At 34.4% G+C, this 26162-nt stretch overlaps 1 protein-coding gene across 1 annotated transcript in view; it reads right to left on the bottom strand.

Moving 5' to 3' along the window:
• tp73 (tumor protein p73) overlaps positions 1-24747 on the bottom strand; it is a 63357-nt gene extending 38610 nt beyond the window's left edge. The window contains exons 1-4 of the mRNA XM_039669857.2: positions 24521-24747; positions 20029-20124; positions 17412-17547; positions 12132-12377 (exon numbers count right to left, since the gene is read on the bottom strand). Of these exons, the coding sequence (XP_039525791.1) occupies positions 12132-12377; positions 17412-17547; positions 20029-20087 (441 nt within the window). The 5' untranslated portion in view covers positions 20088-20124; positions 24521-24747. The remainder of the gene's footprint in view (positions 1-12131; positions 12378-17411; positions 17548-20028; positions 20125-24520) is intronic.
• Positions 24748-26162: the final 1415 nt, after the last annotated feature.

The following is a 26162-nucleotide window of genomic DNA, read 5'->3' as shown; positions in this document are numbered from 1 at the left end:
GAAGTTATTTATTTGAAGAATTTACATGAATACATGAATTTTACATGAATAAAAATACCCATCTACACTTTAAGCTATGCAACTAACAAAAAAACACACAAAGCCATTTGCACTGCAGTGCAAGCACAAGAAACAAAGTACGAAATGTGCACTTTGTAGACATCTTGCTTGATTATAATGCAGCGCTGCATCGCTCGCCTGCAGTGTGGAGACGGTCTAAGTGATGTAAGGTAAAATAAGATGATGGGCTGAAGGAAGGTGAGCATTGGAAAGGCACAGGTTCGGGCAGGCTCGCGGGCCTAAGTGATAATGACGAGTCTGACAGCCTGATGGACATGTTTCAGCATGCCACCCGCAAATTCAGCCAACTCCCCATCTCCGTCGATAAATTCACAAATGTGCTGCCTATGCTAACGGCTGTGAAATTGCAGCCAGCATCACATACTGCTCCATTGTCCCTCCAAGGACATGCTTTGGAGAAATAGTTGCACTCCACAAATAAAGAAGTTTATTATATAGTAATAAAGACTTGCATTAGCAAGAAAAAACATACAGCATTAAAAAAAACTGTCATCATTTACTTTCTCTCATGTTGTCATGTTTTTTTTTATGTCTGATGTCCATTGTTGTTTTGTATGTTTCCCTGCATATCATGAATTAAGGATTTGTTCCCTCGGTTTAGTTAAATCGTGACCTGTTTCCTTTTTTTTTTAATCAAATGAGGAAACGAACTGCTAAAACAAGGGAACGAATTAATAAGTTGTGGGAATTCATTCTTAAATTATTAGAACGGTAATTTTTTTTAAATGTTTTTAAAGAATGTTTTGCTCACCAAGGCTTCACAGCAAACCCAGTAATATTGTGAAATATTTGTAAGATAACTATGCTATTTATTCCTGTGATCAAAGCTGATTTTTTAGCATCATTACTCCAGTCTTCAGTGTCACATGATCCTTCAGAAATCATTCTAATATGATGATTTGATGCTCAAGACACATTTATTGTTATTGTCAATGTTGAAAACAGTTGTGTGCGATTTTCTTTCAGGATTATTTGATGAATAGAAAGTTCAAAAGAACTGCATTTATTTGAAATAGAAAGCTTTTGTACCATTATCACCACATTTTTAAAAGTTTGGGGTCAGTAAGAGGTCTTTTTTTGGAAAGAAATGAAAGAAATTAATATTTTTATTAAGCAAGGATACATTAAATTGATCAAAAGGGACAGTATAGACATCTATTATGTTGCAAAAGCTGTCTTTTTCAGATAAATACTGTTCTTTTGAACTTTCTATTCATCAAAGAAGTAGAACAGAAATAGAAACAGATTTCTGAATAGAATAATAATAAATGTTTCTTGAGCAGCAAATCGGCATATTAAAATGATTTCTGAATGATCATTTGACACTTTAGACTGGAGTAATGATGCTGAAAGTTCAGCTTTGATCACAGATATAAATTGCATTTTAAATATATTCAAATAGAAAACAGTTAAATTGTAAAAATATTTCACAATATAGCTGTTTTTGCTGTATTTTGGATCAAATAAATGAAGCCTTGGTAAACAGAAGAGACTTCTTTTAAAACATTAAAAAATCTTACTGTTCTATTTCTAATAATTTTGGCCACCACTGTATATATATTTTTTTCTGCATGTCATGTGCAGGGGCAGGGCTTCAAATTTTTGGACCCCATTGATTTCATAGTATGGACAAAAGTAGTTCTAACATAATCCAGATGGTCTTGAATAAAAGGTGGTGTCAAGGAAATATCTCTAAAAATCACCTATAGTTTTTCTCCATGTCATATCAAAACTAATATCTGGCTTTTTACAGCACACTGATCACATTTTATTCTCAGGTTTTTCATATTCACTAAACGTCTATTTGAGCCTCGTCTGAGTTCAGAGCACTTAACTTATTATTTCCATATTTTTGGAGGGACTTATTTTGGAGTTGCTGTTTGCAGACATGTAGAAACAAGTATTCTTTCAAGGGAGGGGCAGACCTTTTTTTTTTCTCTTAAAACAGTAATTGTTTTGTTAAAATGTTCAACATAAGAAAAGCTGGGTAGATCACAAATAAATTTTTTTGGACAAAATTTTAGGTTACAGTAAAAGGTTAAAATAAAATAGGCTATAATTGCAAAAGGAAGTGTAAAAGTGAGAAATATATATTGTGGAGGATGCTACTGATATATTTAGCAGAATGTCCAAGACGTACTTTTCCATGCAATGAAAGTGAACAGCCATCCATTGTTGCCATTCAATTTCACTAAATGAAAAAAAACACCATGTACTGTACAATCTGCTACATTTCCTTTTTTGTGTTTTGTGCAAGAAAAAAAAAACTCATGCAGTTCGGAATAACAAAATTGAGTGCATGATTTTCCATATTTAGCTGAACTATCACTCTAGTTTCATTGCAAATAAGGCAAAAACAAACTAGAAGAATGATAAGCTGAGGTTACATCTAAAAATGAACAAAGTTTGACATAGTGCATGTGCAAATTTGTAGGAAATCTCATCATTTGTGTGTGCTGTTAGGTTTTGTCATTTGGAGAGGAAGGATGCGCTGGGCTTTGGGGCGTGTTTAGACCCGCTAGCTGACTATGAGGGTAAAAACTAAGAAGAGCGGCCTCAAATATTCCAGAAGCAAAAACATGCTCAGGCTTGCCCTACTTATATGCCAAACAATGAAAAAAAGTGTTGGGGTCTTTATTGGAAAAGCTGAGGTGTCAGAACTCATTTTCATCCCTTATGACAGCTCATGCTTTAAGCCTATAATGTGCGTTTGAGAGGGAGCTTTTAAATAGTTATCCCTAACACACAATTTGTTTTTATGATTCACTCAGTGATATCATACTTTAATTGGGACCTAAGAAGACAGAGACAACGGCCCAGGCAGAAACAGACATGATTCAGGAAGATAACATAAAATGACCCTAAAAAAACACCTTTAGGAGCTTGCACAAGGTCATTTGAGAAAGTTGAATGAACGGAATGGTTCAGAACCAAGGACAGGGACGTGGTCTCTGAACTCTGCACCAATCCGACTGTTACGCACAGGCCTTGACATTAACACCAGCCAACATTTTTCAATTAAGTCTTTAAAAAGGCATCTGAAATAATAAACTAAGTGCAATTTAGTGTTGTCAAAAAAACATATCGATACTAAAATATCTGTAACACTTCCATTACTCATTTTCCACAGAATAGATCCATGATACCAGCTGCACTTTCTTGCTCTCTCATCTCTCTGACAGCGAGTTGACACATATTTTATGCACCCAAAATGCGCGCAGATAAAAACGCCTCTCAGCACTAAATTGAGTTCTTTTTCGTTGCTTATTGTGCTTAAACAGACAAATACACACAAAATAATGAAAAAAATGTGAGTCTTGGCACGTAAACACAGTCAGTAATGTTTTAAGTGAACGTAAACAGTTGAGAAAGAAAACGCATAATGGATCCAAGCGTCAGGTCTTAAAGTGACTCCATCATCTGCCAAATTATGAGATATTATTAAAAATATCTATATGGCAGTTTTTTTCCCCATGTCAAAATTGTGGCTAGGGAACATGCTCAGTGGCTAGTAACTTTGGAAAACCACTAGCAACAGTGGCTGGTAAGCAAAAAATATCAAGTTGCAAATAATATCAAGTTGCAAATGTTAAAGTCAAGCCCAGGTAACACTGGTCCATTTTGAGCAATTCATTCCAATTCAAGCATTATTACTAGGGAATGGAAAGGAGAAAATATTTGAATGTATTTTTTTTTTTTCAAACAACAATTCTTCAACCTTAATTAATTCCAAACCTGAATGACTTTCTTTTTCATTCAACACAAACGTATAGTTGTTTTGGGGCATGTCTTGTGCCTGTTTCTAGGGGAGTGGGGTGGGGGGGGGGGATCTCTAAATAAAGTATCATAAATAATACTATATTCTGATATCCTCTAAAATTATGTGGAATGACCTGCCTATCTCAAATAGAGCAGCTGAGTCTTTAGCCTTGTTTTTCGTATGCACCTGACCAATTCATTTCACTAGTATTTACCTTTTCTTTTATATTTGTTGTTGTTTATATATATATATATATATATATATATATATATATATATATATATATATATATATATACATGTAAACTTGCTATGTGTACTGTGCTAGACAGACTGAGACTTGTTGCAGCACTTGCACACTGTTGCCCTCTTGTTGGTCTGAATGCTTCTGTTGTTCTACTCATTTGTAAGTCGCTTTGGATAAAAGCTTCTGATAAATGATTAAATGTAAATGTCATGTGATCCATGTACGATGAAATGACAAAAATGTAATTTGTTATTCGCTAAAAATATTCAAGGAATAAAGAATTAAACTCATGGTCGCTTCTAACCCAAACCATATTGTACAACTTCAGAGTACTTGGAATATAGTGCAAAATTGCATCGACTAAATTTAATGTACTTTTCCTTTTTTCTTTTCTTTTCTTTTCTTTTTTTTTTTTTGTTGTAATATTGGAAATTTTTAACTAACACTATTAAAAAGTATTTACATAACACAAAACAATTTCAAATAGAAAACTTAAGCAAACATTAGAAATGACCTGAAATAAAACAAATTTAAACTGAAGAACTGAAATTACTAAAACTAAAAGTAAAATAAGTTCAATTTAAACAGAATTTTTTTAAAGCTAAAAAAAAAAGAGTTAAAAAAAATACACACACTGTTCCAAAAATGGAAAAGAGGAGTCAAGACATTCTGCAAAGCATCTCCTTTTGCATATTTACACATGTCACTCACACACTCCTTTAAACACGTTGTGTTCAATTCCTAATCATGTGACATGGCTTAATTAAAACAATTAATACACGCATATTATTGGCAAACATCACAACCAGAGGAAACATTACCTCTAGAATTCTAACAGTCAATTGTGCAATACTCCAGATTTACAAATGGTTCATCCATGAGTTTGACTAAGAGGAATGTTGTTTCAGGTAGCGGTGAGAAGCCCACTGCGGATCAAGTAGATTACAGTCAAAATGCCCCCATGCCTCTCCCAAAGCATCCCGAGGCTACACAAATCCAAGAGCATCATGTCTTAACCCTTCAGTTCGACACACAATGAGTCACTTCCCACTTACACACTAATCTCAGATATCCTCATCCTCCAACCCTTTGTATTATGCCTGGAAATTCCCTGAATTTGAGGTTACATTGAGATTTCACATATCATGACAATAATCCCGAGTCATTTTTACCTTTCTCTGTTTCTTTTGGAGGATAAAGTAAAATGTTTACTGGTCTTTAGAGTGAGTGGTGGAGGAGTGAAACTGAAAGTTATTGCAAAAAAAAAAAAAAAAAAAAAAAGTACCAAGGCAAGCAGCTTCTTGTCTTCCTGACATTCACATCCACTAGAAGTTACAAAAAAAAGGTGTTTCAGTTACAAACAATAACGAGAAACTATTATTTATTTATTATTATTATAGATATTCATGAAACTATGTAAACCATGGGTCTTCAATCTGCGGTCCACAAACACTAGGGGGTACGCCGATTAATTTTTTAACAAAAAAAAAAGTTTGTGATTTGTGATCAAAAATTAAAACATGAGTAAAAAAATCACAAAGTTAAATTTAAATATTAGCGCCCTCAAGTGAAAGCATAACCTTCAATTGATACTGTAATAATATATCTCTGGCCAAACAGATTTGGCAAACGCGCAGTGTGGTTTTGTGTTTACGCTCTCGAGAACGTCAATGATTTTTTTGCAGCAATGAGACATGTATCCAATCACAGCCATGTTTGTTGATCTCTTGAATGCAATGGCCAATCAGAGGCATTTAATTTAATCAGAATCCACTCACCACTCAAAACACCGGAGTTTTTGTTCAGAGTTCTGTACGCTCACGAATAATCTAATTAACAAACAAAGACACAAGAGATTCATTATGCAGTTTACACATCTTTATTGATTTTAATGGAACTCTGTGAGATCACGTCTTTGCATGCTTTCATATGGGGTTTGAATTTGGTCACAATTCTGCGTGCGCAAGATCATATTTTGAGCGCACAAAAGGGCATTTCACACGTGCGTGAACTGAGTTTTGCGGAGAAATGTCTCGCAGATAAGAAAATATTTTGAGCGAACGAAAATCAATTTTGCATTTAAAATAAGTATTTGGATGAGCACAGACGTTTTCTTTCGCATGTGCAAAGTTTCACTTTCTTGCTCATCTCATACCAGCCTTAAGCGCTCTCGAAGCACAGACGACTCGCGTGCTCAACACAACCCAGCGTTACAATATGCCATAATTCCAGCCAATCAGAGATGAGGCTGCTAAATTCTGATTGGCTGGCTTAAAAAAACAATCACAAGACTCCCTGCATCAATGACTGTGGACGAGGAAAAATACATGGTGGAAGATATGTTTAATTTAAATTGAACACAATTTAAGTTCAAGTAAAAAAAAAACATTCACAGCATGTTCTGTAAAAACAACTATCATGCTAAAAAAATATATACAATATATAAAATATATATAAAATATACTTATATACTATATTAGAATGGATAGTGTGCATATTTGGATGCAGGATTTTTTCTCACTGCAAAAAGAAAGGCATGTGGGTAACAATGCAATCACTTATGCAAATATAACTGTGAAGTGAAAATTTTGGGTGTGTGACCCACAAAGACTTCTACAATATGCTTTCATATGGGGAAAATATGCTTTCATATTTCAATACTTGCATAATTTGAATTTTTTTTTTGCAGTGGGGGGAACAAGCCTGCATCCCAATGTGCACAGCATCCATCCTAAAAATAGTATATAAGAATATACACTATAATATATAGAATATTTTTTAGATATTTTTAGAATGATATTGTTTTAACAGAACATCTCTGCTGTGAATGTTTTTGTTTAAATAATTCCAAGGATATGAAGTAGATTGATTATTATTTTACCGTTATTACATTGCATTTCTACGTTTATTTAATGGCTTTTTTTATTCTGATGCGAGTGATGTACCGTTTTTTCACACTAATTTCTGGCCTGGGTTCTCCCAAGGTTTTTTCTCCATCCAATCTGATGGAGTTTTGGTTCCTTGCCACTGTCGCCTAGCTTTTGGCTTGCTTAGTTGGGGTTATTTAATATTTAACAATATTATTGATCTGTGTTGTACTACTTTCATTTTATCACTGTGAAGCTGCTTTGATACAATCTGTATTGTGAAAAGCGCTATATAAATAAATGTGACTTGACTTGACTTGACTAATTTCATTAAAAGGGAAAAGTCTGTCCATCTTCATTTCTGAAAATATGTAACATTTGAAACCCCAGTTCAGTCACATTCAAGTTTCACTAATGTTAATTACATAACTTGCAGTTCTGAAAGAAGTTAGAACTACTAGCAAACAACATGCCATTAGTACGATTTGATTTTGATGGAGGGGGGGGGGGGGGGGGAGATTTGCAGACACGAAAGAGAACGTCTGTGCACATCCAAATACTCATTTTAAATGCAAAGTTGATTTTCGTTCGCTCGAAATATTTTCTTATCTGTGCGATTATCGTTTCTCCGCAAAACTGTGCAAAATGTCCTTTTGCGCGCTCAAAATGTGATCTTGCACGCAACACTTGTGACCGAAATCTAATCCCATACTTTCAAAGCTATATATAATACATGAATAAAAGTTATGGGTCTTTTTTATGCTTCTAAAAGGAGCGCCGGCTGCAAAATTTCAGAAGAGACATCTAAATATAAATGTGTGATTCACTCTCGAAATTGCAACTGACATAGTGATAACACGGGACAAAATAGATGCGCACAATGTAAACGCAGACTAATAGATCAATAGAAAAATATTCATATCAATGTATTTTTGATATTCAGTTCCAATTATTTGTAAAAGTAATGACTAAAATAATCATACATGTCTCACTGTAGTCGGTGCCGATAGCCTTGTGGACAAGTGTGCCGACATGTAGCGTCGTTGTGCTTCGGGCAACCCGAGTTCGAGTTCCGGCTTGTGGGCCTTTCCCTATCCTGTCCCCCCTCTCTCTCCCCCACCTCACTTCCTGACTAGCTACTGTCCTATCCTAATAAAAGGCAAAAACGGCAAAAATAAATCTTTTTTTTTTTTTTATAAATTTAAAAAAATGTTTTTTTTAAATCGCTTTTAGCGGAGCCGTAGCGTACATATTGCATCTGCACTTTACTAGAGAACCCAAACTTACGTTCATCTTTGGGACACATATGAAGATATTTATAATATCTTGGTTCCCTCCATTGACAGCTACGCAACTGCCACTTTGATACTTTAAAAACTTCATAAAGAGATCATAAAGTAATCCACATGAACTAAGCGGTTTAGTTCCATATTCTCTGAAGAGATTGATTGCTTTATGATGAACAGATTAGTTTCTTTTTATATTTATCATCAACTCACCCATCAGTTTTGGTAGATGAAGATGAACAAAAGTCTAACAGGTTTGGAACAACATGAGGTTGAGTAAATGATGACGGTATTTTCTTTTATGTGTTTACTAACCCTTTAAGCGATAAAGTTTAGGTAAATATTTAAATGTCCATTTAACAGGTACAATTAATATACATGACTCTGCAAATCCATTAAAAATAATTACAACAACTGTGAACGATTAATGAATTGTGATTTTGTTATGATGCATAAATCTCAATTTTGTTTTTTTCTATTAATTTGGAAGGCTACGTGCTTAATATATAAATCTTTTAGACACTTTTTGTATCGGGTTCCCGGCCCTGAAAAACATTAAAGACCCCTGATATAAAGAATATTTCAAAAACAGATATGGTTTTAAATAACTTTTGTGCCATTTGTATGTATTTTAGATTTAAGGCCAAAACACTAATGTGCTAGTGTACTTCCACAAGATATTAAATATGTAATTTAAGTTTTAGCAGACACATACTCCAAATTTACAACCAGGAACACAGACTAAGAATAATAGTCAATCATCTTGCACTTATGATAGATATTTCTATATAATCAAATGCAAGAATGCCAACGTTCCTCCCCCTAACACTACCTTTAGATCTTATAGGAGAACCAATACAAGCCTGCATATATATACTGTAAATATACTTAAAGATACTTATTTGTGAAATTGTATGTGAACTTTTTTTTTCAAAGTAAATCATCAAATTTGCTTCAGTGTATGATATCAGCTAGATCAGCTAAATATATCCCCTTTTTGTTTTGCACATGATCATACAGCTGTCATCTTGGGCTTATACTGACAACTAGTGGCAAGGAGGATCATTTGCATGTAGCGTCACGAAGAAAAAAAAAACGTTTGCTGTTTAGATATGGATGCTAAAAAGATATGGATGCCATTGAAGTAATGCTATTTGCAGTCAGCCATTTTTCATTCTGTAAGAAAGTGTCCAATAACATGTCATCTATTTTACAACCTTTTTTCATATTTTGTTAAGTGCAAAACTGTTTACCGCTTGAAAAAGAGTGCATTTTTATAGGGATAGTTCACCCAAAAATGACAATTCTGTCATCGTTTACAGTACACACTCTCATGTAATTTTAAACCTGCATGACTGACTTTCTTGTGTAACACAAAAGATTTAAAAAAATAAATGAAAAATTAAGTAATTTTGGTCAACATTGACTTTCATTGTATAGACAAATACAAAAACATATTAATCAAAATATCTTGTATTCCAAAGAAGAAAGAAAGTTGTACAGGTTGGAATTGGTTAAGGTTCAGCTAATAACATTTCTAAAAGTGATTTCTATATTATAAAAACAAATGTCAAAGACGAACATATACATTTCATTTACTTAAAAACATGTTTGTTTTTTTTTTACTTTTGACTGAAAATTAATAACATTAATATTTAGATTCATGCACATTTAACACTCCAAAACATGAGGTGATAATTCAAAGTCCAGAGAAGTCTGATCAGGAATTTGTGAAACAAGATAGGCTGATGTTTCAAACAGGGAAGGAATATTCACACAGACTTCCACAGATTTAATATAAAGAAAACAAGACTAAAAGCATGCATATCAGTATCGTTATTTAGCCATGGTGGTAACTGAGGTACCAAACGCACACAAATTTAAAGCCTGCTTCTCTTACCCTGAAAGGTAAACAGCAATCTGTGCTGGAAACTCCACGTATGCCCATTTTGGAAGCTTATCCTCCTTTTATTGTTGTTCACAGAGACCTAGTCTTTGAGAATGAAGCGGAACGTGGCGCATCAAAGGTGACAGCCTTCACAGGCAGACACTGAGTGATGGCCATAGCACTCACCTTCCTGAAACCACTATCACCTTACACATCCACATCAAGTCAGAGACCAAGCCTCACGCTTGACTTCCTCCAACAAACAACCTAAGAGCCACCGACACAAGAAAGAGCCCATCTCCTGTTTCAGAGGGTCATCTTCATGACAGACTGATTTAGCACCTTTCCTCAGGGCGACACTGGACATTGGGGAAAACATTGACTGCTCTCATTTTTTATCACTGTGATTTCAGTGGATGGAATATATGTCCAATATGTATAAGAAAAAAAGTATGAGCGCTATCTCTTTCACTAAATATCTGAACTAACCACTTAACCTAAGTATTAAACTTTGATGCATAATTCTTCAAGCAACCAACCAGAACACTACAGTAACCATCTAGCAATGCTGTAGAAACCACTTAAAACACCCTAGCATCAGTTAAGCAGCATTTGCATAAGCAACTATTTCGGACATACAAGGTAAATGTTGAAGAAGATAAAAAAAGAAGATGAAATTCAGCTCCTAAGTTTTATTAGTCTCCTTAAAACTCAAGAAGAACCATGTGGAAATCGTAACAGAGCAGATCATGATATCGATCTTTATAGTTTGTGAATAACTTGCTTTGAGCTTGAACAATTTCTAAAATCCAAAAACACATGTTGGACTAAAGAACTAAAGAATTTAAACTTTATATTTCTGTAATTTAAAAAGGTTTACCAGGGAATCTAGAATATCAAAGAATTTTTTGATAAGACAAGCTTTGTTGAAACAGCTTTTTGAATGATTGTTCTCAGAGAGAGAGAGAGAGAGAGAGAGAGAGAGAGAGAGAGAGAGAGAGAGAGAGAGAGAGAGCAGTATATCAGGAACAGTCTACTTTAGCAGTTTACAGTGGCAGTTTACTTTCAAAACAATAATCAAAGTAAGAATCCTGATAGAGACTTAATTATTTAAAAAATAAACGTTCATGGATAGATGACAAATAACATATCAGATGTTAACGGGAAGGAATATATTGCAGGTTTTGTTACTTGTCATCATATTTTCAATTCTTCAAATTTTAAATTTTCACAATTTTTTTTTGCAGTTTGCTGCTTGCATTAAAAGTCATGTTGCATGACAAGTGTTTTAACATTTTTATGTAATGAAGTGCAAATATTCCAAAAATGTGGTCATAATACTGCATAGAAAAAATTAATTAATATTTTTATTCAGCAAAGATGGATTGAGCAAAATTAAAAGTGACAAAATTGTTATATTTTAATTAAATTCTGTTGAACTTTATATTTGTTAAACAATAACAAATTGTTTTTCTTAAGCAAGAAAAACATATTGCGGTTTTCACAGTTTCTGAAGAATCATGTGACACTGAAAGACTAGACTAATGGCTGCAAAAATGTTTAGCTTTGTCTTCACAGGAATGCACATACAATATTTCACAGTATTAATGTTTTTTTTTTTCTGTTTTTTTTTTTTTTAATTAAATAAATGCAGCCTTGGTGAGCATAATATCCTTTTTTTTTCAAAAACATGATCAAACATTTTAAAGGTAGTACAGACAATAAGGAGATTCATAGCATCACACCACATGACACTGTTGTCCCTGCTTATACCCATACAGATGTTTACTTAAAAAAAAAAAAACATATTTAAAAAACAAAAAGCAGGAATGCAGCCAACATGATAATCAATAAGAGAAGCCGACATCGAAGAAAGGGCAAAGGCAACCAAAGAAATGTAAAAGTTCTGCGTGCATTTTGAAATGAAGATCGACCGTTTAGTGTGGGAAAGGCATGTGTGCATGGGTTCATACAGAAACACATGAGACAGTTGCTCTACTCACCGTCCAGGTGGCTGACTTGGCGGTGCTAGACTGCTGGAAGGTGACCTCGAAGTTGTGCGGCCCAGGGTAGTCAGTGTTGGAGGGGATGGCCGGGGCTGGAGACATGGCTTCGAAGGTTGAGTTTGGCTGAGAGTAGGGTGACGGCGTTGGCACGTTGGAGGTGGTCTCTGAGCTGTAGGGACTGGTAGATGCTGGTCTGTTCCCCAAACCTTGTTCCATACTGCTGCTCAGTAGGCTGTACTGAGACTGAGTGAAAAGGCAGAAAGTGAAGGAGGGTAAGACAGGTAAAAGAGTGGGAGGGAGACAGGTGAAGGAGGTAGGCAAAAAAAAGTTGATATTGAAGGAAAGAGGGAGGAGATGAGACTCCCTCCACTCCACTTCTACAGCTCCGGTTACACCGTGTTGGGACGTACAAGAGGGTAGGTTGTGAAACACAACCATAATCTGTCCAATGTCTAATTGCCTGACATTCTCTTCTCTAACTTACTAACACAAAACTTACAGATCACACCCACCACTCATAAATTATGTTTCCATGTGTTGGGCTGTGATGAAAAATGTGAGGGATGAGAGGGAAAAAACTCACAGACTTGGAAGCCGGAGTCTAAGCTAAAAATTATCATTTCAACGAGACTTTGGGTGGGATCTTTTAACTTGGGCCAGTGAAGACCCACCAAAAAACAACCCACAACAACTTAGAAACACCCTCGCAACCAACCAGAACACTCTATCCACCACATTGCAATGTCCAAGAAACCACAACACTCTACCGTCATTGCAGAGGTTTTCACGGACAAGCACCACTTGCATTTTCCACAGAAATTAAATGTAAAATCTAAATTCCGCTATAATTATATAAATATGATATAAAATGATCTTCAAAACCTCAAAAAAAAAAAGAAAGAAAAAAGAAAATGCTGCCATTATCACTTGACTCATGCAGTCTTGATATAATGACTCAAAGCTCAGGAAAAAAGCACGATGGGTAATGATTCCCACAAAACCTCTAGACCAATCAGAGACCTGTGAAACTAGATAACCAAACTGCAACACAAGTCAAGCAAAGGGAAAAGTCTTTACCTTCTTTTCTCAGATAATACATTGTCCAAACCAACAGAATCACATATCCTCTGCAGTCAAATGACACACCGATGAACCCATAGAAACCATAGTGAGTAAATCACTCATCTCTCACAGTCAACTCAACCTGAGACTTTATCACCTGTTCTCGCTCTCTTCAAGAAATCTCCGCTATGGAGTCATGATCCTTGTGGGACATGGTGAAAGAGAGCAGGTGGAGTCCAAAGGGACGGAGGTCAGAAACCACATATTGTCCTAATTATGGCATATCGGACAACGCCTGTGCAAGAATATACTTGCCGGTATATACTTTCTCAAGACTCTGCCTGTGTGAATAACACCATTCAAGCATGCACATGAGAAAAGGGAACAAGAGAAACGATAAGCGAATGGTTCAAAGGTAGAGATGAGTTTTCATGCATACAATTAATTGAAAACTAGAACCAAGTCATGCTTCCTGTAAAAACTCTCCAATAAAAATCCTAGAGTGCTGCCAGGATGTCACTAAGTGGTTGCTAGGGTGTTCTGAGTTGTTATTTACTGGCCCAAACCAAAAAGCTCAGTCCAAAGATTTATATCCCTCCTTCAATGTAAGCCAATGGGACATTTCAAACTGTTTTATCATCCACCAGGAGGCAACTGTATCTGACCACCACAAGCCAAATCTCTCCTCAACAAGTAGCAAGATTTGAGAAATTATACATGCTTGTAGCACAAAAGGTGCAGTTACACGCTTAAGTTTAAAACTTTAAGGTTTGTTCAAATTCATAACCCTAAGTATGTTCAGTACTAATTGTGATATGATGTACAGTATATCCTATTCATCATCATAGTTTTCTGAATTTAGTTTTTGGCTTAAATATAGGGGGCTTTCCATAAGGATCTGTAAAAATGAACAAGAAAATGTGAGAAACGCTGTTTCAGAGTAAACCACACATACACACACACTCAGGTGTGCCTCATCAGTAAGTCTCAACATGTTCTGTGGCAAGTTGAAACAGAACAGAAGCATTTTTGTGTGTGTGCATGTTTGTGGGTGCGTGTGTGAATGAGAGAGAGAGAGAGAGAGAGAGAGAGAGAGAGAGAGAGAGAGACAGAGAGAGGGATGTGCTGCCTGTGTGTGAGTAAATTATTCAATGTTTCATTTTTGGCACACATGCAATGTCTCTCTCTCTCTCTCTCTCTCTCTCTCTCTCTCTCTCTCTCTCTCTCTCAATCTATATATGATGAATCAAATAATTGCCGATTAAACTATAGTCTATCAACATTATCATATTTTTATTAAATATTAGTACTTTTTATAAAACTGACAACCATACAAAATAAAACCAAACTGACATTCATTCAGACAAGATTCAACTTGATAATGAAGGCAAATTTTGACAGAAAACACACATTTGTTTAAAAAGTTACACATTATATTATATTTAATTTAGTAATTACATATTTATTTAATTTTATTAAACGTTTGTTGGTCAAAACAATGGTGTGTTGCATTTTGCATCTTTTCTTTTTCTTTGTTAATTTACTTTTAAATAAATTATATTTTGCTCTACTTTCCTCATACAGTGTGAGAACATGTGTTCCATGAACTATGTGACAACAAGACCATGTATATCTGTCAGATGTTGCAGTAACAGTAAGCAGAAGCAGATGTGTCTGTGGGAAATGTTTGTATGATGATAAAATGTAAAAACAGCACCCTCTGCTGAAAACAGAAATAATTACCATTATCCTAATGAACATTTTTTGGGGGGGATTCCGTAAACAGGTGAGAGATGACCACGCTAAACAGCAAAATATTACTAAAACCAAAACAATCAAATTCTGCATAACAAAATCTCTGAAATCCCTCAAAGACGAATCAACACAATACCAAAGTGCACATCAACAGGTGTCCATCTTACAGATGTGCTGAAACTACAGCATCAATATAGGTTTTCTATCAAGCAAGTATATATGTATATTCACCAATTATATTTAAATTATTATTTAAAAATCAATAACAGATAAGTTAAACTGAAGTAACTTACACTGAAGAGTGTTACCAAAGAATGACATCAATATATGGTGCAATAGAAGATTAACTTATACATTTAAGTTAATATAATGATTAATTAATAAGTCATCAATAAAATGAAATAAAATACAAAATAACAAAAAAAAATACAAAATTAAAAAGTGTTATTTTTAATTAAAAAAAAATATATATATATATAAAATTAAAAATACAATTAAATTAAAATAAAATAAAAATGACAGCGAGCAAAGAAACAACATTCGGATGGTTCAGGAACTGCTCACCTACCGTGCTGTAGTAATGAGGCAGGTCACCGACACACAGCATTGTCACGTTCCCGCAAGGCAGGCAAAAGACAGGGGAGATTCTCCCACTGGTCTGGTCATGTGACCTCACAGAATATACAGGTGAGTTCTGCACGTCTCACCTCTTCACTTTAGATGCTCTGAATGAAACTAATTTGAAACAACAACTCCAGGAAAGGTAAACGCACTGCGAGTAGCTTTTTCTGATTTTCCGCCAGTTCTCCTTGCCCTGTCAGCTTCTAGATGCAGCCAACAACAAATCTTTGGCCCTCCCACTTTTTGGCCTCATGACTATTCATTACCTAAAAAAGCAGGCCTAGACTTGCCCACTTGTCTTTTAGACTATACCATTTTTTGCAAGGGGTTAGGTTAGGCTTTCCAATTACAATTTTTGGGGGATATTTTTTAAATGAATGGTGAAATTAACTACTACATCTTTATTGCTAGACCTCACAAGAGAGATAACCAACTGGTTAGAGCAATTTTCAATAACGGCCAAGTGAAAAACAAACACTTGAAAATCAATACATTTTTGAAAATGCTTATACAAGTGTACAAGTCTAAAGCAAACAACCAAAGGAAATCCATATGCCCCAGAAGAGATATTTCACAGAATTCTGGAACCACTGATGGAAAAAAGCAGCACAAAACCAATGCACAATATATAATGGTTTCATCTCACAAAAACACCATATTTCACTTAAAATAAATAAAATAATTATATATAGCCTATATAATGCTATTAATGCTAAGTACAATTGCCATTTTTATGCATTACAATATTTTCATAAGCATATTTCCCCCATTCTCATTATGATAATGTAAACAAATCTCATCTTATTGTATAGTATTACTATATTATCAATTGTACTAATTGAAAATATTAAAGTTCAAATTATTTTATATTTTTTAATGAAATATTTTATGTATTTGTTGAACTACTTTAATTTTTGCTGATTTAATTAAAATTATTTTATGATCAATAATTATAAGAAACAGTAAGAAATATGATACAGTAATAAGAATGAGATTCACAACTTAGAATAATGAAAATTCCACACAAAAAAAAGTCAAATGTTCGCTATGCATTAATATGGTAATGAGAAATGTGGGAAATGTGCATAAATGTCATATAATTAAAGTCACAACAACCTAAAATATGTGTTATAAAATATGGGTCCTAATAGGTTTCCTTTTTTTAATGCCAAAAAAAACATTTTTCTTTCTTTTTCTTATTTATTTTGAGGTGAAATGTGACCTTGTGAGATTTCGCCACCTATCCATCTATCTCTCCCGGCACGTGCGGCCCAGATGGGAGGCAGTAGCAGGTGTCGTGTTCCTGGCTTGGCTTTTCTCTCTAATTAAGGCATCACAGCCTCCCACTACACCCTCCACTCACATACTCTAGTCTTCGAGCCCAAAGGGAGGGAAAAAACCGCGCAGGAGAGGGAAACTAGGGACTGAGGAGGGAATCCTGATGGATAAGGAGGGAAAACCAATAAAGTTCAGTATTAAAGCCTGATGTTGTGTGTGTGTGTGTGCGAGGTTGACTTTGCTATATTCTAACTAAAACTCTTTTTGATTTTTGTAATTCTTTTACAACTATTATATTTTCAGTTTTACGTCACCAAATTTAATCGACAGATTACATGGAATTAGTTCATATTAATTATATTTGCACAACTGCAAACAAGCAAAAAATCAAAAATAAAACACAAAAAAATAAAATGCTAACACATCCTGATCCTGTCAAGTTGGATTCACTTCTCTTTGATTGATTTTACTGAGAATGTATTGAATGTTTGAGAATTCATAGATTGTAGCTGTTTGCTTGACACAAATCTGTACTCATAGAATTTTCCACCGGCTTCTTACCATGACATTGTCGTTCATGTCTCTCATGTGGTAGACGTCCATGCAGACTTCAGCGCGGTTGCTGGGCAGGCTGCTAGAAGCCCGGTCCCCTGAGTGTCCTGCCTGAGGAAGCTCAAAATATGTGCTGTCTGGCTCACTGTAACAAAACACAGAGACCGTACGGGAATCAAAAATCGATTATATGAGCAGGTCCAGTTTATATTAAAAGGCCATGTAAAGATTTCCCATCGTGAATCTTTTTTTTAAATTTTTTGTACATGTAATTCAGAGAAAACAAATTGTAGTCTATCTCGAAATAGTACAAATGGATTGTTACTAATATCCAAACGTGCTGCTGATTTCACAGACATTGAATGATAAATGTCACCAGACATATGACTAAGGGATAGTCTGGGTTTGTTTTTGTTTTGGATGGATTTGTCAAGGGTTTTAGTTGTGTGTCCTAGTTTTCAGTTGTTTTTTTTTTTGTTGTTGTTTTAATGGTTCGATTCGCACCTGTTGTTAATTTTGTTGATTGGCTTGTCTGTGCATTTAAAGTCCCCCTGTGGTGAAAATCGAGTTTTTAATGTTGTTTATATGTCTATGGTGTTTTTAATAAGCTTTAAGACAAACCATGTACAAAAAAACCCCACCATTGCTGAGTATTTTCTCCAAACTCCAGTCAAACAAATACAGTCTCAAAAACGCAGTTTGAGATCACCGGTGTTTCTTACGTCACAAACTAACTTGAAACCAATCAACGTCAATGTGCGGGTCGGGCTTCAGTATTTCATTACTATAACCACTTTGAATCAGGGGAGTCTCAAGAGAAGCCAGGTTTTATTTTTTTTGTTGATATGAAAAATGAAAAGCAATATAATGGGTGAATTATGCATGTATATTACGATGTTATTTTGAACTATGCATTTCTTCACTGACGTTCTGATGATCAAAGCGAGGCTGAATTTTACAAGGCAGCTGTTTGAGATGGCAAACACATGGTTTACGTAAAATTAGCAACACATAATTTGCTGTTTTATAAGCAAGGCTAATCATATTAATTACTGTTATGTGTCTGACGTTGTAAAGAGCGATACCATTGTGCAGCGTTTACCTCAGTAAGTTGACAGAGCAGCGAGTGGATCTCTGAGCTGGTGTGAGTGAGTGGAGGCGGGGCTAATTAGCATATTCATGGTTTTGCATATACTAAATGAAGCAAGGGTGTAGTTACATGCAAGCTATTTTAAGGCATGAAGAAATGTTTTTCATTTTGTCAGTAAAGATGAGTTTTAAGGGACACAATTAACAGGAGAACTTTAAGCTCTGGGTTTCTTTCTGTATTTGAGTATTTTGTTTTGAGTTTTGTTAATAAATGTTATACTGCTGCATATAGATCTGTGTCCTTATCATTCACAACCAAAAGCTTACAAAGTTAGTTTTAAAAGTAAAAGTAATTCATTACAATTATGAGTTAACTTACTACCTAAAAATGTATCTAATTGTGTAACTTAGTTACTTTTTATGGAAAGTAATGTGTTGCGTTACTTTTTCTCTCCTGAGCTGGACTTGCTTGTTTATTTTTTAACTACAAACAAAAGTTATATTTTTGGAAAATGAAAGGAAAGGCAAATTCACGCCTGTACAGTAGAGGGCGCAGCTCAAACAAACATTTCAGCTGTGCTGCCATTCTGGGGTGCGTTTCCCGAAAGCATCGTTAGCCAACTATGGTCGCAAGTTGGTCGCAATTTCCATTGAACTCTATTGGCAACAACGGAACTTGCGACCATAGTTGACTAACGATGCTTTTAGGGAAACGCACCCCTGGATAGCAGAAGAATAGGAGGCAGGAGAAGAAAGTTCAACACTCTTACTTCAGCAATAAAAACAAAATAAAACACAAATGTGATTTAAGTCATTTTGCTTATTAGTATGGTTGAGTTGGATCATCAAAGGTCAGCAGCAAAGACATTGGTTAATAAAGTGAGATTAAATACATAAAGGATATTTGTGTGATTTAATATTTTTAATCATTACAGGTTTGCATAATATTCTGAGTTTGCTCTTTTTATTCAATTTGAGCAATACTGAATCTGTTTTTGTGCAAGATGAGTAAATGCTCACATTGCATGGGGACAGGAGAAGTGTCTGTCAATAAATGAGAAAACAAAGTAACTTTCGTTACTTATTTTAAAAAGTAGCTCATATATATATGAAGAGTTCAGATGCAAAAGCCTCTAAATGCCATTTGAAATTTTCTTCTTTAATGATGATTTTTATCAAATTTGTATATTTAAGTTCAGTAATTTCACTTAAATAACAATTAATAGGTAATCATCATTGCCATTTAAGTGAAATTACTGAACTTAAATATACAAGCTTGAAAAAAATGATCATTCTAGAAGAAAATTTCAAATGGCACTTAGAGGCTTTTGCATCTGAACTCTTCATATATATATATATATATATATATATATATATATATATAGTAAATTTAAACGTGATGCGTTACTTTAGTTACTTGAAAAAGTATCTAAAAGTATATAAATATGATTAGGTAGCTTACATTATTTGTAATATGTATCCCCCCAACACTGCATACAACACAACAAAAATGCATGTAACTGCTGGTTAAACTCACAGGGTACTCCACAAATGTTCAAAGGTTGTACCCTCATCAGCGGTGGATGACTGGGACATTTTGGATGTTGAACAATCCACCGCAGGGCAGATCACACTGAAAACCACATACCAAACAAGGGTTACAAGCATGCATAAAAAAAGTATTCGTAACAAACAAAATCATTAGTAAAATAACCTGCTGCAGTCAGTTACAGTTTACATGCAAAAAAAGCAAACTAGATATGCAATATAGCGCACATGGACTTCTATACTACACAGAAAACAAATGGAATTGGAATAAAACTGGTTTTAGTACAAAAATATTATTTAATATCGCTGAATCAACCTAAATTAAATCAACAAATTAAAACAGCTTTTAAGGTAACACATTCTGCACAGGTTACAAAATTTTACAGTGAAGTACATTTTTGTCTGGACAGGATCTTGACTGAATGAATCACCATCCACTGTGTATGGGGAAAAACATCTTGTGTTACATGAAAAAAGGAGGTTTGAAATGGCTTGAGGGTTAATAAATTATTACAGAATCTTGATTGAAAGTGGTCTGAATACTCTAAAAAAAAAGGTTAATTCAAATGTTTAAAATTTGAAATGATTACATATTAAATTAAAGCTGCAAGCAGCATTTATTGGTGTTCAAGCAGTTCAGGCCTTTAAGCACAAAAGCATCAAAAGGCATTCAATTTTATTTAACATGCATTTATCCACGGACATAATAGATGTAAAACACCATTTACAATCAATACAGGCAATTTAACATTGGAAATGCATGGTTTTAAAGCTTTTTAACAGTTATAGTGCCACCTATGGTCCGATCTCCTTGAAACTGTGCATGCTTCTTCGGCATGTTATGAGACATATGCTCATCAATTTTTGTGAAAATTTTGAGTTTTCCTTTAGGATTTATATGATTTTGGGTGCATTTTGTCCCATCCCTTTTGTAAACGACCCTGTTATAGCCAATCAAAAGCAAAAGTTCTACTTTTTTTCGATAATTATTTATCTAGAGAGTCCAGAGAATAGTATTGGGCAAAAAACCAGGGACTAGTTCGCAAAAGTGGGTTTTGGACAAAAACCGAAATAACTAATTTTTTTTTGCTCCAAATGGAAATCCGAGATATACATCTTGTCCGTCTTGAGCCAGGGATTATTACAGTGGTGTAAAAACATTGAAGCTAAGTCAAACGGTAGGAGTTATGAGCAATTTAGTACTTTTGGTTGCTGTAGCGCCACCTATGGGCCAATCGGACTCATGCTCTGATAGCTTCTCCACAATTTGAGGCCCTACCATCTGACAAAGTTTCAGAGCTCCAGCCCTTACGGTTTGGGCTGCACGATGCGTTTTAGGGGATTTTTTTTTTCTTTCTAGCAAATAGGTTTTCAGCACTTCGTGCTTGAACACCTAATAATGAGAGACCTTTTTGACGATTATAGCGCAACCTATGATCCGATCCTCACGAAACTTTGCATGCTTCCATGTTAGGACACATATGCTCATCGATTTTTGTGAAGTTGTGACTTTTTTGGGGGGGGATTTAGGGGCTTTTGGCTGAATTTTGCCACAGACCACTATCTAAATGACCCTGTTACAGCCAAGCAAATGCAAAATTTCAACTTTTTTTCGATAATTATTGATCTAGAGAGTTCAGAGAATAGGCCTAGACTGGTTTGGTCCCAATTGGGCAAAAAACCAGGGACTAGTTCGCAAAAGTAGGTTTTGGACAAAAACCGAAATAACAAAATTTTTTTTGCTCCAAATGGAAATCCGAGATATACATCTTGTCCGTCTTGAGCCAGGGATTACAGTGGTGTAAAAACATTGAAGCTAAGTCAAACAGTCTGAGTTATGAGCAATTTAGTACTTTTGGTTGCTGTAGCGCCACCTATGGGCCAATCGGACTCATGCTCTGATAGCTTCTCCACAATTTGAGGCCCTACCATCTGACAAAGTTTCAGAGCTCCAGCCCTTACGGTTTGGGCTGCACGATGCGTTTTAGGGGATTTTTTTTTCTTTCTAGCAAATACAATAGGTTTTCAGCACTTCGTGCTTGAACACCTAATAATGAGAGACTTTTTTGACGATTATAGCGCCACCTATGATCCGATCCTCACGAAACTTTGCATGCTTCCAAGCAAATGCAAAATTTCAACTTTTTTTCGATAATTATTGATCTAGAGAGTACAGAGAATAGGCCTAGACTGGTTTGGTCCGAATTGGGCAAAAAACCAGGGACTAGTTCGCAAAAGTGGGTTTTGGACAAAAAACGAAATAACAAATTTTTTTTGCTCCAAATGGAAACCTTACGGTTTGGGCTGCACGATGCGTTTTAGGGGATTTTTTTTTTCTTTCTAGCAAATACAATAGGTTTTCAGCACTTCGTGCTGAACACCTATAAAAAAATGTATAGTTCTCCAAATTATATTTAATTTCTATAAAATGATTGCATTTTAATCACAATCGTTATACATTAATGGACCCAGTAATTTTATAACCGTGATTAAGGAGCACACTAACTGCTCTGAAGTCATGCTCTGTAAAATAAATGAATCACTGTAGAAATTGAACACAGGATTCGATTTTAAAGTAATTTCCACCCTGCTGCCCAATGCATCATCTGAAGTTTGAATCCCAGCAGAATTTGAGGCTGGATGCACAGATTCAGAATAAAGATGCCAGGCTTGACGTGTCCAAACCTGCCTGGCACTGTTCCACAGTGACCACATACTTCCTCCATCATACTCACAGGAAATGAGGACTAGAAGAGTATCCTAACCACACAAGAGCAAGTCAACACAGAAAGTGAGTCTGTTGCAGTTTTGGACCATCAATGCTGTAACATATAACACACCCAATAGAAAAATATCAAATTGCAAAGACAACTAAGATCAGTGGTTATAGTTTATGCCATTTAATTAGCAATATATTGGTCAAGATTTTTGCAATCAAATTATTTATAGCCTACTAGCCAACCGCATTTGCCTATAATACTTAATTTTTTTTTTTAAAGAAAGATAAAGAGATAAAGGACCCAAATAACCATATTAAATGCCCATAAATATTTATTATTACAAAAAAATTCAACATTCCTTATATTGCGGATGATATTTAAAATAATTATTTGAAACATGATTAATTTCACGCATATTTATGTATATTAGATCAATTTGAAGATGACAATCACAATGTTATTCCCTTTTGATACATTGTTGTTTCCACATAGGTTTAAACTATATATATATATATATATATATATATATATATATATATTCATATAGGAACAAAGCAATCAATTAATTTTATTTTATTAATTTATTTATTTATTTTTTACTTCAGTTAATATTTCTAATTTATTTTTAAAATTCAGTTTTGGTATGGGCTAAAAAAGGGACTGAAGATTCCCAAAATTTTAGTCTAGGAAAAAAAATTGTTGTAAAGTAAGCTTAAGTTTATTAAACGCACTTTGACTTTGAACCTGCATTAAACAACCAAGGTTCTTTAGCAAAATCTCACTAACTAAACACACACACACACACACACAGAAGAAATGTGAGAGTAAACTTAGCCTAATCAATTGGATGTATAGCATGTATGTATATATAAAATAACTATAGGCCTATTTTTGTTGTGAGAAAAAGGTTTAAAATTTTAGTTAAATAGCCCTACTGACCTGTGGTTTTATTTTGTTCACTTGTTAGTTATTACAAAACAAAAAGATGATATTATAATTGTAATTTAGATCAATTAAATAATTTAAGACATTTTAGAAAGTTTTTCGAAACGTTCTGCTATTAGGAGAACACATTTAATATTTTACGCAAGATATTGAGACAATTCTTGTGACAATTAGCCCGGTGTCCTCTTAATTTAAAAGACAGGTTTCCTACCTAAATCTAAATGTGCTAATTTAAAAATAAAATAAAAAAGAATGCTAAAAAGAAAAAAATGCTTTCTAAGTTGCATGTTGCTGTGTTGCTCAACGCGCTGTTCCCTCGGTAACGGCGCGTGCAAAAGACGGTCAATTGGAAAAGTGCATAGCCTAAGCCAAATTAAGGTTTACTCAAACAAAACTCATTTAAAAAGGACCTCATAAAACCATCTTTTGTCCTATTTTGCTTTTTCGGCTTGGATTTTAATCCACTCTTCCTAATGTCGGATGTAACGTTAAATTAACTTTCAACAAATCAACAAATGACACTGTTCTCATTAGGCTAAAAGCAAAAATAAAAATAGTTTAGTTTTTAAATAGCTAAATAAATAAAACAAATTGGGATGAGTGGAGGTTTTCGTTTAGCCTACTACTGAAGTAGTTTTACGAACGAGGCAACATCGTGTTTACTAATTTTGACCTGTATTCCCGTGGTAGCTGCCACCTGGAGAGGAGTTAAAGCTCTGCCAGCAATTATACACACACAACAGGGATTCAAGCAGAGAATTGAATTATCACTTGACAAAGGCCTTGAATTTTAGAACTGATGAAGCTGTATCTTACCAATGTTCATACCGAACAGCCGCCCAAAAAATTATCAGCCATAGTCAGCACACTAGAATACATCACCGGTTAATGCGTCATGGACCAAAAGTGCAAAATTCTTCCTTTATACCGTTTAATTTTTCAGGCCAGATTTTAAAATATACCATATATTAAAACAGACAGCCTAAAAGGCATAGGACATTTTCCGAAAATATTCATAAAGACAGCAAATTTCCTTCGAGCGACCATTAGGCTATTCAGCGCAGTATCTGGACTAATACAACAGCAGCCTTGACAACGAATAGCCTACACAAAAGCCGTCACACATCACCTGCCTAACTTTACTTCTTGTAGGCTGCTTGCTGTTTAATTAAAATCGATGAAATTATATATAAACTCTAAAAAATGCAGAGTTGTTTTAACCCATGTCAAATATGGAAAACCAACGGTTGGGTTTAAAATGTACACTCTAAAAAATGCTGGGTTGTTTTAACCCAACTTTGGGTCAAATATGGACTAACCCAGCCATTGGGTTAAATTTTTACATTACATTTTTAACCCAACATTTCGGGTTTGTCCATATTTGACCCAAAATTGGGTTAAAACAACCCAGCATTTTTTAGAGTGTAGCCTAATTCAAATAAAAAATAAATTAACGGTCGGGTTTGTCCATATTTGACTCAAATATGGATTGAAACAACACCGTATTTTTATATGTATATTAATATTTGGTCTTTTAATGTATTTATTTCATTTTCAGTCTAGGCCCATTGTTTGAAAATAATGTTTAATATAATGTGTCAATATTTGACCCAACCGGGGGTTGAAACACCCAGCATTTTTTATTTAATAGCCTATTGTTTTTTTTTTTTAATGTATTTATTTTATTCTATTGTATTCACGTATGTAGGCCATTGTTTGGAAATAATATTTAATATTATCATTAGACCCAACCATGGGGTGAAACAACCCAGTATTTTTTAAGTGCATATAATAGGTCTATAATATAATATAATATAATATAATATAATATAATATAATATAATATAATATAATAGCCTATAATATAATAATATAATATAATATAATTAATATAAAACTAAGCTAATATGGCTAGATAAACAGAAACAGATAACAGTGGCTTGTGAAAAAAAAAACAATCCCTCTCTACAGAAATTCATGTTTCTTATCAAGCATAAGGTTAGGTCTACTGTAATATTGACAGACATTTATCATAGTGAACTCTGACCACTGCATCACCTTTGTAGGACACTCATCGATTTTTCTAACAGATATACAAAAAGGTACAAATTAAATCGCAACAGTAGCCTACACATAGGCTATTGTTCTGTGTTTTTATACTGTCTTAATAAATAATTAAATTAGGTTAACGTTAGATCATTTGAAAAATAAATCGATCAATCGAGTGATTTAAACATATTATTTATACATTTTAGCATTAACTTTATATAGCCTATATAACGTTAAAGAATTAGAATGCTACATTTAGAAACTATTGAAGTGGATGATGAAAACATGAGATTTTACTGTTCACTTAAAGTGGGTGGGTTTTGAATGCAAGCGTTCAATACTTCAGTTGAGATCAAACGAACCACAAATACTATATTTATAATAGATTTACTTACCGAACAAGTTATTT

This window comes from Pimephales promelas, chromosome 14 (assembly GCF_988280905.1).
Source record: "Pimephales promelas chromosome 14, fPimPro1.hap1.1, whole genome shotgun sequence".
NCBI classification, from domain to species: Eukaryota; Metazoa; Chordata; class Actinopteri; order Cypriniformes; family Leuciscidae; genus Pimephales; species Pimephales promelas.
Note: the sequence above shows the minus strand (reverse complement) of the source record. Positions and strands in the feature narration are given on the sequence as shown.